At 35.4% G+C, this 19,350-nt stretch overlaps 1 protein-coding gene across 5 annotated transcripts in view; it reads right to left on the bottom strand.

Annotated features, from left to right (window-relative positions):
• ARHGAP29 (Rho GTPase activating protein 29) overlaps positions 1 to 19,350 on the bottom strand; it is a 78,838-nt gene that overhangs the window by 25,578 nt on the left and 33,910 nt on the right. For all 5 annotated transcript variants that reach the window (XM_045847108.1, XM_045847110.1, XM_045847105.1 and 2 more), the window contains 9 exons: positions 14,833 to 14,929; positions 14,396 to 14,468; positions 11,913 to 11,961; positions 9,878 to 10,015; positions 8,358 to 8,422; positions 7,807 to 7,917; positions 7,628 to 7,708; positions 5,127 to 5,315; positions 4,324 to 4,461 (listed from right to left, as the gene is read on the bottom strand). In XM_045847108.1, coding sequence (XP_045703064.1) covers positions 4,324 to 4,461; positions 5,127 to 5,315; positions 7,628 to 7,708; positions 7,807 to 7,917; positions 8,358 to 8,422; positions 9,878 to 10,015; positions 11,913 to 11,961; positions 14,396 to 14,468; positions 14,833 to 14,929 — 941 coding nt within the window. The remainder of the gene's footprint in view (positions 1 to 4,323; positions 4,462 to 5,126; positions 5,316 to 7,627; positions 7,709 to 7,806; positions 7,918 to 8,357; positions 8,423 to 9,877; positions 10,016 to 11,912; positions 11,962 to 14,395; positions 14,469 to 14,832; positions 14,930 to 19,350) is intronic.

Here is a 19,350-nt window from a genome sequence, read left to right as displayed (position 1 = left end):
CACATGGACAAAATCTACGGGGAGTGGAAATGAGAGGGAGGCAGGGAGGGAGGGCTGGGTGGGCTGGGATGGGAGTAAAGGACAGAAAAGTGTATTTGAACAATGATTAAAATAAAATTAGAAAAAAGAATACAATAATTAACCATTAATAATACAAGCATAAACTCTGTGTTTCATGTACACACAACTGTAAACCTACTTTTGCCCCACCATGTGTATCCCTACTGCAACCATTAAAAAAAACTATACAAAGAAATACAGTTAAAAACCCAACAGTTAAATTATTTTTTTAGAGATTTTATTTATTTATTTTTAGAGAGAAAGGAAAGGAAGGAGAAAGAGAGGGAGAGAAACACCAATGTGTGGTTGCCCTTTGTGTGCCCCTCAGTGGGGACCTGGCCCACAACCCAGTCATGTGCCCTGACTGGGAATTGAACCAATGACCCTTTGGTTCACAGGCCAGAGATCAATCCACTGAGCCATATCAGCCAGGGCCCAATAGATAAATTAAAATGTAGATAAGCATTATAGAGAAATAAAATATAATTGTAATAGAGAAATAAAATAGATTAAATTAAATCTGTACAGGGGTGGGCAAAAGTAGGTTTATATAATACAAATAAAAAATATGATTAATAACGAAATAATCCAAGAATAAACTGTTTCACATACTTATAACTGTAAACCTACTTTTACTCACTCTTGTATCAGGTAAACTAAATATATAAATTAAAATATAAATTAAACATACAAATTAAAATAGGCAGCCAAAGACACACAGGTAAAGGGAAACATAAGGCACAAACAGAAAATCAATAATGAAGTAGTAGGCCTAAACATGAACACATATTAATATTAAATGGTCTAAGCACTTCACTTAAAAGAGATTGTCAAAACAGATTTAAAAAAAATCAAGACAACTACATGTAATATAAGAAATTCACTTTAAATATAATAAATTAAAAGTAAAAAATGGAAAAAGATACATCATGTTAAAAATAAAAGAAAACTGAAATAGCTATATCAATATTAAATAAAGTACACAAAAATACAAGGAAAATCACCAGGATAAAGAGAAACATTTCTTAAGGATAAAATGATTAACTCACTAAGAATATGTAACAGTTATTAATGTAAAGCCATCTAACAGTTTCCAAATACATAAAGCAAAAACTGATAGAACTAAAAATATACAATATGTTGAAAACTTTAAAACTCCTGTCTCAGTAATTCATAAAAGTAAATCAAGGATATAAAAGAAATAATTAACAATATAATCAGCAGGAATTATTGACATTTACAGAACACTCCAGCCAACAGCAGCAGAATAAACATTCTTTTAAAGTATACCCATGGGACATTCACCAAGGCAGAATTATAAAACAAACCACAACAAATTTAAGAGAACTGAAATCATACTAAGTATTTCTCTCACCAAAACAGATTTAAACTAGAAATCAGTATCAGAAAGATAGCCAGAAAATCATCAAATAATTGGAAAATAAATAACAAATTTGACATTATTCACAGGTCAAAGATAAAGTCTCACTGTAAATTAAAAAACATTCTGAAATGTACACAAATGAAAATACATAACTTGAAATTAGTAGGATGTAGATAAGCAGTGCTTAAGAGGGAAATTTAAATCATTAAATAATTGTATTTAAAAATCAGGGAGGTCTTGATGAACAAACTAAACTTCCTTTCAGTAATTAAAAACAAAACAAAGCCAAATCAAGCATGAGTATTTTTTTTTTTAAAAGGAAAAAACAATGAAATCAAAAGCTGTGGACTTCTGGCCAAGATGGAGGCGTAGGTAGACACACTGTGCCTCTACGCACAACCAAAAGGACAAAAACAACTTAAAAACAAAAACAACCAGAACTGACAGAAAATTGAACTGTATGGAAGTCTGACAACCAAGGAGTTAAAGAAGAAACATTCATTCAGACCACTAGGAGGGGCGGAGACAGGCAGTCGGGCATGGAGGACTCTCAGCAAGGCAGGCAGTGGCTGGAGGACCAGGGCAGACAAGGCTGCAGGTTGTGGACTGGGTGGTCCCACATTTGCATGCAGATAAATGGGCTGGAACGGGGAGGGACAACTGGGGAGCAGGACAGACCATGCAACCCGGAGTTCCAGTGCGAGGAAATAAACCCTCAAACCTCTGACTGAAAACACCTGTGGGGGTTAAGGCGGCAGCAGGAGAAACTCCTAGCCTCCTGTGTTCGTTGGAGGGACCCACAGGGTCCTAGAACTTACATAAACCCACCCACATGGGAATCAGCACCAGAAGGGCCCAATTTGCTTGTGGGAAGCAGGGGAAGTGACTGAAAACCTGCAGAGAGTGTAGCAAGCAGCACTGTTCACTCTCTGAGCCCTCCCCCACATACAGTGTCACAACGCAGCCACAGAGGTTGCCCTGCCCTGGTGAACACCTAAGGCTCTACCTCTTACTATGTAACAGGTGCGCTGAGACAAAAAGATTGCAACGAAGAGCAACAAATCAAAAACTTATTTGAATAAATAATGAAGGAGAACTTCCCCAATCTGGCAAAGGAAATAGACTTCCAGGAAGTCCAGGGAGCTCAGAGTCCCAAAGAAGTTGGACCCAAGGAGGAACACACCAAGGCACATCATAATTACATTACCCAAGATTAAAATGAAGGAGAGAAGCCTAGAAGCAGCAAGAGATAAGGAGACAGTTACCTACAAAGGAGTTCCCATAGGACCGTCAACTGATTTCTCAAACCTTATAGGCAAGAAGGGGCTGGAAAGAAGTGTTCCAAGTCCTGAAAGACAAGGGCCTACATCCAAGATTACTCTATCCAGCAAAGCTTTCATTTAGAATGGAAGGACAGATAAAGCGCTTCCCAGATAAGGTCAAGTTAAAGGAGTTCATCATCACCAAGCCCTTATTATATGAAATGTTAAAGGGACTTATCTAAGAAAAAGAAGTACAGTAAAATAAAAAATATGAACAGTAAAATGACAGCAAACTCAGTTATTAACAACCACATCTACAACAAAAAGAAACTAAGCAAACAACTAGAACAGGAACAGATTCACAAAAATGGAGATCACATAGAGGGTTATTAACAGGGGAGTGGGAGTGGGAGAGGGAGAGGGGGGAAGGTACAGAGAATAAGTAGCATAGATGGTAGGGAGAAAATAGACAGGAGGAGGTTAAGAACAGTATAGGAAATGTAGAAGCCAAAGAACTTATATGTATGATCCATGGACATGAACTAGATGGGGGGAATGTGGGTGGGAGAGGGTATGCAGGGTGGAGTGGAATGAAGGGGGGAAAATGGGACAACTGTAATAGCATGATCAATAAAATATATATTTCTTAAAAAGCTGTGTTTTTGAAAAGAGCAAACTAGAAAGATGGAACACACATCAATACTTGCCAGGGGTTAGGGGTGGGTGGAGAATTTGATTACAAAGGTGCAGCATGAGGAGATTTTTTGGAGTGATGGAATTGTTCTGAATTCCAATTATCATGGTTGTAGTGGTTATGCAAATTATACATGCACTAAAACTTGTAAAATATACAACCAAGAAAGGGTGTGGTTTTTTGTAAATGTTTTACAAAAACAAGTTCAAAGAGGCAAATGAAAACACTTGAGGGCAGGATTGTTTTGTCTTCAAATAAATTACTGGGTTCGCCCTGACTGGTATGGCTCAGTAGGTTGGGCATCATCCCAAAAACCTAAAGGCTGCAGTTTGGTTCCTGGTCAAGGCACATGCTTGGGTTGCGGGCTGGGTCCTTGGTTGGGGGCAGGTTGGGGCAATTGATCAGTGCTTCTCTTGAGCACTGATGTTTCTCTCTTTCTCCCTCCCTTCCCCTCTCTTTAAAGTAAGTACATACATACAAACATACATACATACATATATACATAAAATCTTTAAAAAATTAAATTACTGGGTTTAATTTTACTATTTAGTTTACTCTACTTTTGAAGAATAGATTTCATAATGCTGATAGAAGTTTCAGGGGTCAAATCCATTTTGACAACCAAAAAAATAGACAGTAGTATAGAGATAATTTCAAAGTCTCAGACATAAATTTTAATGAAACAAATCCTCTATTCATTGGGTGAGAGTGGGAGGCCCGGATGAAAAATATAACTGAAACCATATACCACTAGTGAAAACTAAAAGTCTATTTTCAAAGCCTAAATGTTCCATTAACTGCAGAAATTAAATTCCATAAAAATTATGGTATTTAATTTAATCATGAAACACCAAGCATCTCTCTCCCTTGCAGATAAATACTTTTTTTCTTCTTGCCTTCAAAGTACTGAAAGTATTACTTACAGCTTTAAGGGTAAGATCACACTGGAAAACAAGTTTCTGGAGTTGTGTTAAAATTGCTCTTTTAACAATTTCTAGGTCACTTCGTCTTTCTTCAACATTTATCACACAAACTTTGTAGAATTCATTTGCTTCTTCTACCTTCAGAAGTAACACAGAAAAAAACACACTAATCCTTATACTCTATATTTAAAAAAAATACTACTGCAGTAAAGCTCAATTTATATAATAGAAAAACCTTTATGTATAAAATTATGAAATATTTTATGTTTTAAATAGGATATTTCTAAAGGTAAATAATTTCTTTTGGTCAGTGTTTCAAGGGGGCACTTAACTTTAATGGATAGTTACATACAATTTACAATTAGTATGTTGCTTGCCTATAAAATAAATGTCCACATTATATTTCATAAATACAAAAGCTTCAGCCTGGCATTGTTATCTGGTATTAAAATTAGTACATATACACTCAGTTTCCTAAAAAGTGAATTTACTAAAGAATCAAGTCAAAAATATTAAACTACTGCCTTATTTAAGATACTACTCTCACAAACAAACCCTAAAATTCAAAAGATAAACAAAAGTCCCTTAGCATACTGATTCTCCAAGTGTGGATACCCTGGGAACCTGTTAGAAATGCCAAGTTGTCTGGGGCTAACCCTAGGCCTACAGAATGAGCAACTCTGGGGGTATGGCCCAGCAGATTTTTAAACAGGCTTTCTAGGTGATCCTGCTGCATGCTGAAGGTTGAGAAGCAAAGCTTTAGCGTGTTATTTTGCAAATAACAACAACAAAAAAATCATTACTTTTTGAAGAGCCTCCTCTTCTAGCCTTCGCTTTTTTTCCAGCTGCTTGTTGAGATTTTTCACTAATCCACCACTTGAGCATTGATGTTCCTCTTCTGCACGAAACATGGAAGATTTTGCTTTTTCATATTCATCTTGACGTTGTGTGCACAGTAATTTTGCCTTTTTAAGAGCAGTCTCTGCTTCAAGCTACACAGAAAAAAGACAGAAACACTAAATTATAGCTTTCTTCAGCATATTCAATAAGATAGTTAATACAGCATTTTAGAAAAACTATAGAGTAATATATGCATCTTCCCAGAGCAGTAGTTTATGTACTACAGATAATTTTAGATATTCACAAATTGTTGTACTAACCATTTTAGACTTCCAGCCAAGATGGAGGCGTAGGTAGATACACTTTGCCTCATCACACAACCAAAAGGAGGACAACAACAAATTTAAAAATAAAAATGACCTGCACTGCCAGAAAATTGAACTGTATGGAAATCCAACAACTAATGAGTTCAAGAAGAAACATTCATCCAGACCAGCAGGAGGGGTAGAGACGGGCAGCCAGGTGGAGAGGACTCACAGCAAGACAGCATCTGGAAGACCATGGCAGGCAATGTGGTGGCTGGCGGAGTGGGAGGTCCCACATTTGCATGCGGATAAACCAGGAAAAACCGCTGGGGAGTGAGACAGGTTGAGCAACCCAGGGTGCCAATGTGGGGAAATAAAGCCTCAAAGACTGACTGAAAAAACCTGTGGGGATTGCAGTGGCAGGAGAAACTCCCAGGCTCACAGGAGAGTTCGTTGGAGAGACCCACAGGGTCCTAGCACATACACAAACCTACCCACATGGGAATCAGCACCAGAAGGGCCCAGTTTGCTTGTTGGAAGTGGGGGAAGTGATTGAAAGCTGGCTGGAGAGCTGAGCAAGCAGCACTGTTCCCTCTCTGGCCCTTTCCCCACATATAGCACCACAATGCAGCAAAAAGTGTTGTCCCACCCTGGTGAACACCTAAGGCCCCTTACTATGTAACAGTCGTGCCAAGACAAAAAAAAAATGGCCCAAATGAAAGAACAGATCAAAGTTCTAGAAAAATACAACTAAGCTAGGAAAAGATAGCCAACCTGTCAGATGCACAGTTCAAAACACTGGTAATCAGGATGCTCACAGAAATGGTTGAGTATGGTTGCAAAATAGAGGAAAAAGTGAAGGCTAGCATAAGTGAAATACAGGAAAATGTACATGGAACCAACAGTGAAGGGAAGGAAACTGGGATTCAAATCAAAGGTTTGGAGCAGAAGGAAGAAATAAATATTCAACCAGAACAGAATGAAAAAAAAAAAAATAAGAATAAAAAAATATGACGATAGACTTAGGAATTTCTGGGACAACTTTAAACATTCCAACATCCAAATCATAGGGGCACCAGAAGGAGAAGAGGAAGAGCAATAAATTAAAAACTTATTTGAAAATATAATGAAGGAGAACTTCCCCAATCTGGCAAAGGATATAGACTTCCAGGAAGCTCAGAGAGTCCCACAGAAGTTGGACCCAAGGAAGCAAACACCAAGGCACATCATAGTTATATTACCCAAGATCAAAGATAAGGAGAGAATCTTAAAAGCACCAAGAGAAAAGCAGTTACCTACAAAAGAGTTCCCATAAGACACAGGTGGCAAATACAAAGCTTGCAGGCTGATCTACCTTGTTTTATTTGGCCGCAGTGCCAAGCTCCTTGTCCCTAGTTAAGAAGTAGTTATATTTAGACAGTCATAAAATTACATTTGGCCCTTTGGAGGCAACTGAGAAGTTGATGTGGCCCCCAGTGAAAATGAGTTTGACACCCCTGCCATTAGATTATCAGCTGATTTCTCAAAAGATACCTTGCAGGCAAGAAGGGTCTGGAAAGAGGTAAGTATTCATAGTCATGAAAAGCAAGAACCTACATCCAAGATTACTCTATCCAGCAAAGCTTTCTATTAGGATGGAAGGACAGATAAAGTGCTTCCTAGATAAGGTCAAGTTAAAGGAGTTCATCATCACCAAGCCCTTATTATATGAAATGTTAAAGGGACTTATCTAAGAAAAAGAAGTACAGCAAAATAAAAAATATGAACAGCAAAATGACAACAAACTCACAACTATCAACAACTGAACCTAAAAAAACAAAAACAAACACAAAAAGAAACTAAGCAAACAACTAGAACAGGAACAGATTCACAGAAATAGAGATCATGTGGAGGGTTATCAGTGGGGAGGGAGAGGGAGGAGAATAGGGGGAAAGGTACAGAGAATAAGTATAAATGGTAGGTACAAAATAGGAGGAGGGTAAGAATAGTATAGGAAATGTAAAAGTCAAAGAACTTACATGTACAACCCATGGACATGAACTAAGAGGGGGGGATGATGGTAGGAGAGGGGTGCAGGGCAGAAGGGAATAAAGGAGGAAAAATGGGACAACTGTAATAGCATAATCAGTAAGATATAATAAGAAAAAAATAATACTAACCATTTTACTTTGTTCCTGTTTCCAAAGTTCTTTTATTTCTTTCCTTTGTTTTTCCATTTCATTTTTCCTCCCAAGTAGAGGCTGTCAAGAGCATTTTAAAAGAAGAAAGAAAGAAAAGCTGTTTTCTAAAGGTATGTTGTTTTTTTAAAAAAATGTGTACTGTACATACAAATTTTTACCTGCACAAATTTGTTGGTTTGGAGAGCTGCAATTGTTTGTTGTAGAAGGTGACTGCTCTCGATATCATTAGTAAGGGCACTGGTAAATACAGACTGCAGTGGCATAAACTCCTAGAATTTAAAATTGAAAAGTAAATTTTCCAACACAAATGGCACTAGAGTTCTAGACCCACCTTCCACTACACTTCTTTAAAATTTTACACTTCTTTAACACAGAGAAATTTGAAGTTACACCCTTTTTAAGAAAAACAACCTATTTATAAATATGACCATGGGAAAAATATTGAAGAAAGTTAATGATAATTAATTAGAAAATTAGAAAAATTAATATCTAACAAGATAACAGTCATATAAAATTGTGAATTTCCTAGGTTATTTTCATAATGGGTATCCAGGTCAATTTAAGAGGATTTTATTCTGCTAATAAAAAGTTTAGCATTTAAGTTCTTCTCTACATTAATTATGAAGTTTTCTGATTTTCCAAGGCACTATCAGGAGTTCATCTGAATAATCTCTTGGTATAGAATCCTAGTAGTTCACTGAACACTTACCTGTAGTCCAAAGTTAGTTCTAGTTGCCTCTGCCAACTTGACAATATTTCTACTGGACTCCAATTCTGAAAAGGTCAAAGAAAGCATAAGAAGATAAAAATAACTTATTTATCCCTTCCACACTCCAACATTATTTGTAATTCTCCAATTAATAAGTCATCACAAATACTAATCCACATGATATGATGTTATGAGTCTTTTATTTTTTATTGTATTTTTTCCATTACCGTTTAGTCCCCTTACATCTCCCTTCCCCTGCTACAACCACCACACTTTTGTCCGTGTCCATGAGTCCTTTTTCCTTTTTGCTCAGTCCCTCCACCTCCTACTCTCTGGCCCCTCAGCTGTCATCCTGCTCTTTATCTACCTTTGGCCAATAGACAGGAAAAGATGTGCAACATCACTAATCATCAGAGAGTTGCAAATTAAAACCACAATGAGATACCATCTCACACCCGTCAGAATGGCCATCATCAATAAATCAACAAACAATTATTAACAAAGATGTGGAGACATGGGAACCCTCATGCCCTGTTGGAGGGAATGCAGACTGGTGCAGCTACTATGGAAAGCAGTATGGAGATACCTCAAAAAATTAAAAATGGATCTGCCTTTTGACCCAGGAATTTCACTTGTGGAAATATATCCAAAGGAACCCAAAACACTAATTTGAAAGAACATAAGCACCCCTATTCATTGCAGTATTATTTATAGTCACCAAGACATGGAGGCAGCCCAAGTGTCCACTAGAAGATGAGCAGATAAAACAAGTATGGGATGCTGTGATTGTGCATCAGAAATGTTAGTCAAAATCAACTGGGAAACTTGCAAAACACACTTGTTTAGACTTCACCTGGGGAGTGGGGAACTAGGCCTATTTATCTGAAGGGCATTCTCTATTAAAAGCAAATAATGTAGTAAAAAGAGCACTGGATTTGGATAAATTATCTATTCTTCCAGTTATTGCTATGTGATCTTAGGCAAATCTGCAATTTAACATTAAGCAGATCACCTATCTTGTCTGTCTCAGCTGTAAAAAGGGGATAATAATTCTTGTCTACTTCCCAGGTTTCTGGTAAGGATTAAAAGAGAAAATTGATATAAAAGCATTTTGTCAACAATAAACATTGGGAAAACATTAGCTGTTAAGATGTTCCTTATATGTTTCCACTACCTTCTGTTCATACATCTATTGTTGGTTTTATCTCCTTTTATCATATTATCTGATGGCATTTGTTTTTACTACTAAAGTATAACTTTCTTAAAGTCAAACACAGTACACAATTTGTGTTTGTGTCCCCAGATGTAGTGGTTGCCCTATAGTAATATTCAGTAAGTACATTTATTGTTAGATGAGTCTTTCTTATTTCAAGAAGAGAAAATGGACAATAATTTTACTTACTAGAATGAAACAAGCTACTAATTTGAAATCATATTACTCACAGTCTGTATCAAATGAATTTCAAATAATTTAGTTCTTACAATCCAAAGTTCATCAGATGACCCAAAGGGCTACTTACCCAAGTTAAGCTTCTTTTCAACCCATGACACTACATTCTTGGTATATTTTGACCATGTTTTTACATATGACAAAGCCAGTTCTACAGAGTCAGTGTTCTTTAACAGCATGCTGTCTATTTCTATAGGAGAAAAATTTCCTGAAAATAAAAATATTAAAGTAAGTATATTAAATATGACCATGTAACTCTTAAACAAAGGAATATTCGAAACCTAAGATGTTCTTCAAAGAAAGACACTTTAAAAAATACAAGAAACAAATCTAGAATTAAAGGGTCACACTTAAAATGGTTTCAAATTACAATGTATTTTTTATCTTTTTTAATATTTTATTTAACCTTTATTTTATTTTTTCCATTACCATTTAGTCCCTTTACACCCCTGCCTCCAGCACTGTTGTCCATGTCTATGGGTCCTTTTTCCTTTTTGCACAATCCCTTCACCCCCTAACCACCCCTGCCACTAGCTGTCATCTGCTCTCCATCTATGAGTCTACGTTTTTCTTATTATTTCAGTTTGTTCATCACATTCCATATATGACTGAAATCATAGTATCTGTCTTTCTCTGATTGGCTTATTTCACTTAGCTTAATGTTCTCCAGGCCCATTCATATGCTTGCAAAGGGTAAAATTTTATTCATTTTTACTGCCAAGTAGAATTCCATTGTGTAAATGTCCCATAGTTGTTTTATCCACTCATCTATGGATGGCCACTTAGGCTGCTTCCATATCTTGGAGACTGTAAATAACACTGCAATGAACATATGGGTGCTTATGATCTCTCGTTTGTGTTTTGGGTTCTTTTGGATATATGCCCAGAGGTGGGACTGCTGAGTCAAAAGGCAGATCCATTTTTAACTTTTTTGAGGTATCTCCATATTGCTTTCCACAGTAGCTGCACCAGTCTGCATTCCCACTAATAGGGAAAAAGGGTACCCAGGGTATCCCTCTCTCCACATCCTCACCAGCACTTCTTGTTTGTTGATTTATTGATGATGGCCATTCTGACAGGTGTGAGATGGTATCTCATTGAGGTTTTAACTTGCAACTCTCTGATGATTAGCGATATTGCACATCTTTTCCTATGTCTATTGGCCAAATGTATGTCCTCTTTGGAGAAGTATCTATTCAGGTTATTTGTCCATTTTTTAATTGGGTTGTTTTTTGTGTGTGTTGAGTTTTGTAAGTTCTTTATAACTTTTGGATATTAACCCCCTATCAGATGTATTGGTGAATATGTTCTCCTATTCTGTGGGTTTTTTTATTTTGTTGATGATTTTCTTTGCCTTGCAAAACCTTTTTAGTTTGATGTAGTTTCATTTGTTTATTTTTTCTTTTGTTTCCCTTGTCTGAGGAGATGCTGTATTTTGCCATGTATAATGTGCACTTTTTTGCCACTCTAGTTCATTTATTTCTGCTCTGATATTTACTATTTCCTTCCTTCTACTCACTCTGGGCTTTGTTTGGTGTTCTTTTTCAAGCTCCTTCAAGTTTGTGAAATTAGACTGTTTATTTGAGCTTTTTCTTGTTTTTTTTTACATAGGCCTATAATGCTATTAATTTCCCTCTTAGAATTGCTTTCCCAGTGTCCCACAGATTTTGGGCTGTTGTGTCCTCATTTTCATTTGTTTCAAAGTATCTTTTGATTTCTTCCTTGACCTCGTTATTGACCCATTCATTATTTAATAACGTTTTATTTAGCTTCTATATCTTTGCATGTTTTTCAGTGTTTTTCTTGTTACTGATTTCTAGTGGTCAGAGAAGATGAAATGTATTTTTAATCTTAATATGTATGTCTATTATTCATCAAGTTACAAGCTCAATATAGTTCTTGATCAGTCTCTATCATCACTATCTACTCTAGTAGGTTTTTTCCTTCAGTTTTATACATAAAACTTTACATATCAGTTTATGTTAAAATAAATACATATTAGGTTACTAAGCAAGAAGAGATCTAAAACATTTATCAAAATCCAAACATTTATTGAAGGTAACTGAAAAAAGTTTGGCAAAGGTTTAAAGTATGTTAAGCATTACCTTTTTCAATGGATGAGTCCACTGATTCCATGGAAACATTTTCAAAAGACTTACAACATGAAAGAAAACAAATTTAAGGTTAGAGCAGAAGGTAACAGATCTTTGCTTCAGTATTTTTTCACTGTAACTTGTTATTCTGACATAATTCCTACTAAAAACATTTTAAGTATTTAGAACTCAACAGGTCTGAGAACTCTGTTTAAATGCCAGAACATTTATAAGAATTATACAGCTTTTTTACAACAGCAGTTGTCAAGGTCCAAGAATGAAGAAGCTGATTGCTTACTAGCAGCATTAGGTAACATTAATGAATCTGTTCAAAACTTAAATTCTGCAGACCTCAAAAATATTAGTCAGGAAGTTAAAGAAGCAATCTAAATAGACTGCTATCTAAGTAGAAGATAAAGACCTATCTCTTCCAGTCATCTTTTACCATTTTATTATATGACAAGCATTTTCTTTGAATGCTTATTGGAAAGCATAGCACAGAATTTTCTAAAATGATGGAAATGTTCTATATCTGCACTGTCTAATAAGGTAGCTACCAGTTACATGTAGCTATCTGAGAATACAAAAAGTGGCTAATGTAAATGAGAAATAAATTTTTAATTTTAATTATTTTAATTAATTTTAATTTAAAGAGTTACATGTAGCAAGAGGCTACCTTACTAGACAGTGCAGAAAATGATATCTACCAAAATTGTGAGATCACAAATAAATCTGACCCATTTCATTGGACAATATGGAGTATGCAGGGATTCAATGCAAAAGGGATCAAAGAGACATGGGTTTGAAGTCCAGGTGTATCACTCATTAGCTGTATGACATTGGCCTACATATTTAAGCTCACCTAACTTTGGTTTGCCCATCTGCAAAATGAGGATAAGAATACTTTCATCAGGCTATTTTAAGGACTGAGACAATATGGGCTTCACACAGTACAAGGTACACAATAAGCTCTACTAAATAAATAGCAACTATTAATTTTAACCATATTTTTCAAAACTCATCAAACAAAATAATTGTATTTTATTATTAGTATTATATCATCATGAATAAGGTAAATCAAAAACTACAAAAAGAAAAACAAGGTGCAAAAGAAAAAAGAAAGCAAAAGGTATTTTCCTATTAGGAATTAATATAAAATTTATGTACAACAGAGGTACAGGAACAGGAAATATGATTCATACCAAAAAGTTAAACAGTTCAGAGCCTTGTCACAGTCCAGAGCTTTGTCACACAGACATAATTTTTATTATATCTTCTGGATTAGCAGCACAATTGAAAATAAAACACTGAAGAAAAATCATAACTAATATTCAAATATCTTAAAATTCTTCATTATTCTGATATGGTTTATACACTATCCTCCTTGATTCATTAATGAATGTCTTTAGTCAAATTTTTTTTCTCAATATTATAGTACATAGAAAATGCCTTAAGCAGTCATTGATATTTTCTATCATCTTAAGAAAGACCTGAAACTTTTATATTACTTTTATATAATGTTCCAGTTTATATATACTTGGCACATTTCCAAATATTTGTTGAAAATTTTTTGGCTTTGATCATCCTTTACAGCAAATGATCAACATATGTTTCTAATGAAGTTTTTAAAATATCTTGCATTTGGTTAAAAAAATTATTTAAATGAAAATACTACAACTATAAATCTTTAAAGTAATATTCTATATACATTTCTCTTATGTTCTATTATTTCAGAGCAATTTTTCTTCCAATTGGGAATCAGAAACTCAATCCTCTTGACACACTTATAGGGGAGCTCTTGGGGGACCGAAGACCTATAGGTCTGTTAATAAGTGTTTCAATTTGTGAGATTAATGCCTCTTTACTTCTTGCATTATTTTTCTAAGTTTCCACCAGTCTTTAAGATCTGTGACAATTTCAATAGAGAAAAATGGTTAAGAATTACTTTCTAAAGCGTTGGCCCTTATAACATGGATTCATTACTTAAGACGCTAAAATTATCAGATATTTTCTTTTATTTTTTTTATCCTTACCCGAAGACTTTTTTTTTTCATTGCTTTAGAGAGGCAGGAAGGCTGGGAGAAAAAGAGAAAGAGAGAGAGAGAAAGGCGGGTGGGGAATATCGATGTAAAAGAAACACTGATTGGCTGCCTTCCTGTAAGCGTCCTGATCAGGTAACAAAACCGGTAACCTGGGTTTTTGCCCCAACCTGGAATCAAACCAGTGGCCTTTAGTTACTGGATGATGCTCCAACCAACTAAGCCACACTGGTTAAGGCCAGATGTGTCCTTTTAAATGATAGCTCTACTTAAAAGTATGATTACATTTTTGCTCCAGAAACTGACTGTAAATTATCATATTTAATATAAATTGCTCTGTTTTTCTTGCTAAACTCAAAAACTATGAAATAGTAATGCTGAGATTAAGATTAGAAAATTATTGAAATATTAAGTTAAAAATATTAAAGCCTTTACTTTCCCACAAACTTGGCTTACCTTACTTTCCTGAGAGACAGGCAGTCGAAATACTGAATCATTGCCTACATCTCCCATAAGGAAGTTTGTCAGGCTATACAGGGAGGTTAAAAAAAAAAGAAACAAATAAAAGACAAGTCATTATATCACTCTGTCACAGATTTATATTCAACATGTCATCCAGAATAAATTTTTTTCAGTTAAGATCTTTAGAAATAAATTCCTAGGTCTCTACTCACATAAACCACATAGTCATTTGCAAATGAATGCTGCTTTTCAGTAGTTCTAAAGACACTTTCATATGCAGTAATAAAATGACACAGTACACAGTTTTTCTGTTGTGATAATATTTTATATTGGTTAATACTATACTTAACATGTATTTACTGAATTATGTGACATAACTCTCACTGAGATACCTAGGCCCAAAATTCTTTAAATGACACTACTCTACTTACATATGCCCAAAAGTAAAGGCCAAGGTTTCAATGGAAGAAAACACTTCTCTGAAGAGGTCGTTTTTGTTTTCTTCATTAACGTCTGTGAAGTTCACAGCTATAGGGAAAGATTGGTTAAAATCAATGATGACAAAAATATTTTAATCTACATTTATACAAAGTCATTTAATGCTTTAAAAATCTACCATTACTTATACAAGCATTAGAAAATTCAGAAAATGAACAGCTTAATACACAAAATGGACATGATGTTCAATTCTTTATTCAAAAAAATCGTACAAAAGAATGAGCTTACATAAAAGTAGCTGGCATTCCAAACTGACTATGCCATGCATCATATAATCTGACACATATATGAAGTGATTCAATGTGAAATCAATCAGTCTTGGGGTCCCAGGGTACACGTTCCACCAGACTTCTCTCATTAAGAGTACTCTGTGCTATTTCCTCTTGCTTATTGTTTTGTGCCATTTTTTTAAAAAAAGCTAAATACCCTGTAGCTTACTTATATCAACATCAAGTACAGTTTTCATTATGAATTACCAATAATTGAAGTCATACATCCATTTGACATAGCATAAAGCCTATATACAAAGCATGCCACATAAAAATACCCCATGTTTTAGAAAATGTAAATTCCTATTTATTTATAACTTTATTTCTTACAGGTCCTTGGGCTCGGAGGTCCATGTTAATTGATATCTAACTGTCTTTTGTTTATCATAGGGATATTCTAACATTTGCATTTTGTTAAAGCAAACTGTGAAACATAAATGAAAAAGGTCTCTTATAACTTCTCTGTGTGCATCTCTGTTAAAAATCTAGATGATTTATTAGGACAAAATCTGATGACAGAATTGGCAATTTTTGAAAAGTAACCTATTCTACTCAGGTGGGTTTAAGAAGCAACTAGCTCCTTTATCCTCCCTTCCCTAGGATCCTTGCCACCAAAGGGAAGGTAGAGAAACCAACTGGAGAGGAAAACATTCTTTGCCTTAAAACAGACTTGTCCTAAAGCTTGCTGCACATTAGAATTAACTAGGGAGTTTTAAAACCAAAGTCTGAGTCCCACCATCAAGGGCTCAGATTTCATAGGTATGGGTGAAGCATATATATTTATTTAAAAGTTTCCCAGGTGATCCTAATGTGTAACTAGGGTTAAAAATGCTTGCTGGAAAGCAAGGATCCCTTAGCAGGGATAAATTAAATCCTAAACCTACAACTGAGATTTTACACGTATAAGCCTTTGTAGATATGAAGGGCTAAGGTCCATACCTTTCATCAGATTCTTCTAAGTATTCCAGATACAAACAAAAAGAAAAAATTACCATAACTAATTTTAAAACATTTTTGGACTTCTGCTCTGGCCTAGATGGAAAACAGGCTTATACTTTTCTGCCTGAAACAACTAAAAGAAACCCGTAACAAATCTTATGAGATAATGGTTTTCAAGACAATGGCTATCACTCAACAAAGGACAAGAACCCTAAAGACAAGAAACAAACATGGTAAACTCTACAACTTCTCGGCTTACTGCCTAGTATCACACAAAGTAGATTTCTGAGCAAAGGAAACTGCCAGGGATAAAGAAGGTCATTTTATAATAACAAAGAAGTCAATTTGTCAAAAAGTGCACCTAGTAAAAATTTTAAAATGCCTGAAGCAAAAATGAATAGAACTACAATGAGAAATAGGCAAATTCACAGTAATAGCCAAAGATTTTGATAACCCTCTCAGTAACTGACAAAAATGGTAAATGGAAAATCAGTATGAATATCAGCTACCTTGAGTGGCTGGATAATTATAGAACACGCCTCCCAATAACAACAACATGTATTCTCTTCCGGTGAACAAGGAATATTTACCATATTATTGGCCACAAAACATGTCTCAATGGGTTTAAAAGGATTCGAATCAGGCAAAATATGCTGTGACTAGATTAAATTAAATTAGAAATGAGAGAAAAATCTCTGGAAAACCCCCACATATTAGAAAACCAATCAAAACACTTCTAAATAACTTGTGGGTCAAGAAAGGAAAAGGGTGATTAGAAAGTATTTTGCACAGAATGAAAATGAAACACAACTAATTGGAACTGGTGAAAGGGAGGGACAGAGGGGAGGGCTGAAGGGATGAGGACTGTGACAGTTTCACGAGGATATTCATGTAGAAACTTATCAGACTGTACCCTTTCAACTTGTGAAGTTTCCTGAATTTCAGTTATACTTCAATAATGCTGTTTCTAAAATCTCATTGGGAAGAAAGAAGACTTTAAATAGTAATTTATAATGTGAGCAAAAATGTAAAGCCTACTCTTATTTCCAAACTTTAACCTGCTAGACTGCAAAGAAAAAAACTTATTCTTTCTATCCTATAATCATACTTTTTTATAGCACTAAGTATGACAGGGGAATTAAAAAATAATTTCCCTGCTGTTGTGCCTCAGTGGACTGAGTGCCAGCCTGCAAACCAAAGGGTCACCAGTTTGATTCTCAGTCAGGGCACACATCTGGGTTGTGGGCCAGGTCCTCAGTCGGGGGTATGCGAGAAGCAACCACCCACTGATGTTTCTTTCCCTTTCTCCATCCCTGCCCCTCTCTCTAAAAATGAATAAATAAAAATCTAAAAAAAGCCTATAAAAATAATTTTGAGTAATGAAAAGACAATTATTTCAACCATTATCCTCCCTAATCTTCATCCCCATCTGAAAGAGATTATGTCATCTAAGGAAAATTTCAGTAACTGCCCTCCCCTCTACTTCAAAACATCCCTATATTTCTAATATCCTTTATCTCTTTTGCTCCTATCAGTTTTCCATAGAAAAGTCTTTGGCTCCTTTCTAGTAATAAACTTCCCACTCTGTTCTGCACTCTTCAAAAATCTTTATCACCATCACTCCTCTCTTATAACTTCACTTGACATTTTTTTTCTCTTGCTAACATACTTAAATCTTTCCTATGTGAAAAAAATGTCATTTTACTATATTTCTTCTTAAAGCTACCACCCAATCTAACATACCATTTCTTTACTGCCAGCCCTCTATAAATAGGTCATGACTCAATTCCCCAAAATTTGGCTTTTCATACAGTTTAACTGATGATCAGGGGTTAGAAAACTTTTTCTATAAAGGGCTATATAATAAATATTTTATATTTTTCAGACCATACTGTCTGTTGCAACTATCCAACTCTGCCTAAAGGAGCCAAACTTAAACAGATGAGATACAATGATATACAAACAGACAAGAGTGGATATGTTCCAATGTAACTATTCACGAAAACAGACAGCAGGCCAGATTTAACCCACTGGTAGTAGTTTGCTGCCTGGCTTTGTGATGCGTTCTGAAGCCAGTCTGCTTAGGTTAAACCCTAACTGTCTCTTACTTGGTTAAGGTACTTAACTTCTCTATGCCTCTGTTTCCTCATTTATAAAATGGGAATAATAATTTGTATTTCGGGAACTGTTGTACAGATTGAATAAATTTAGAACAGAGCCTGTGACACAGAAAATGCTCAATAAATGTTAGTTAATATTTTCACTCAATACCATTAAATAACAGTCAACAATACCCTCCTAGTACTCAAGCTTGGAGGGCATTTTTCTTCTAAATTTTCATCCCACTTTACCATTCTGCAATGCTCAACAACTCTACCACTTAATAGGTGTACAACCTTGTACAAACTTCTGTTTCAGCTTCATTATCTGCAAAACAGGAGCTGATATAACCACAGCACTGACCTCAAAACTTTGCTGAGGATTAATGAGATAATCCATGAAAAGAGCTTGGCAGTTTCTGGCATACGTAAGTACATCCTCAATAATGTTAACTATTATTACTATACTTCCCTCCATCTTGATGTACTCTGCTCCCTCAGAAGTAATGTGGTATAAGAATTAGAAGAAGGCAGGCTTCAGAGTTTTAGATCTAAATTCAAATCTGACCTTTACCATTTCCTGTGTCACTCTGGATACATTACCTAACTTTGATTTCTTCATATGTGCAATGGCATATTATGGAAAGGAACAACAGAGAAAATAAATGTAAAGCACTTAGAGTCCAGTGCTTGGTAATTAGTAAACATAAGTGTCCTCACATTCTACATCTGAGACAACCTGAACTTCAGACAATCGTTCCACTCAGCCTATACATTATCCCCACAGAACCTTGTTCACTCTCATACCTTCAAAGGAATGAATTCTTAAACTACCTGTACTTGTCTAGTTTTAACCTCGGAGCTCAGACCCACCTTTCCAATGGTCTGTTTGATATATTCCTTCCCCCTCTTCCCAGTCTTCACCCACCAGCATTGCAAACTCAACATGTACTAAACTGTACTTTATCTTCCTTTGTACTCTGCCCCTCAAAACTACTCTTTTCCATACATTCCTTAGTTCAACAGCTTAGCTTTCAAAATGCCTCTAAAACAGTTTCTTCTTCCTTTTCATTCCCATTAGCACTGACTTAGACCAAAAGGCCACACTGTACCCCTAGTCTGGCCTACATAACCACCTGTTCAT

The sequence above is a fragment of the Phyllostomus hastatus genome, unplaced genomic scaffold (assembly GCF_019186645.2).
Source record: "Phyllostomus hastatus isolate PE091 unplaced genomic scaffold, TTU_PhHast_1.1 phas_contig_524, whole genome shotgun sequence".
Lineage (NCBI taxonomy): Eukaryota > Metazoa > Chordata > Mammalia > Chiroptera > Phyllostomidae > Phyllostomus > Phyllostomus hastatus.
The sequence above is the reverse complement of the archived record's forward strand: the minus strand, read 5'-3'. Positions and strand labels throughout refer to the sequence as shown.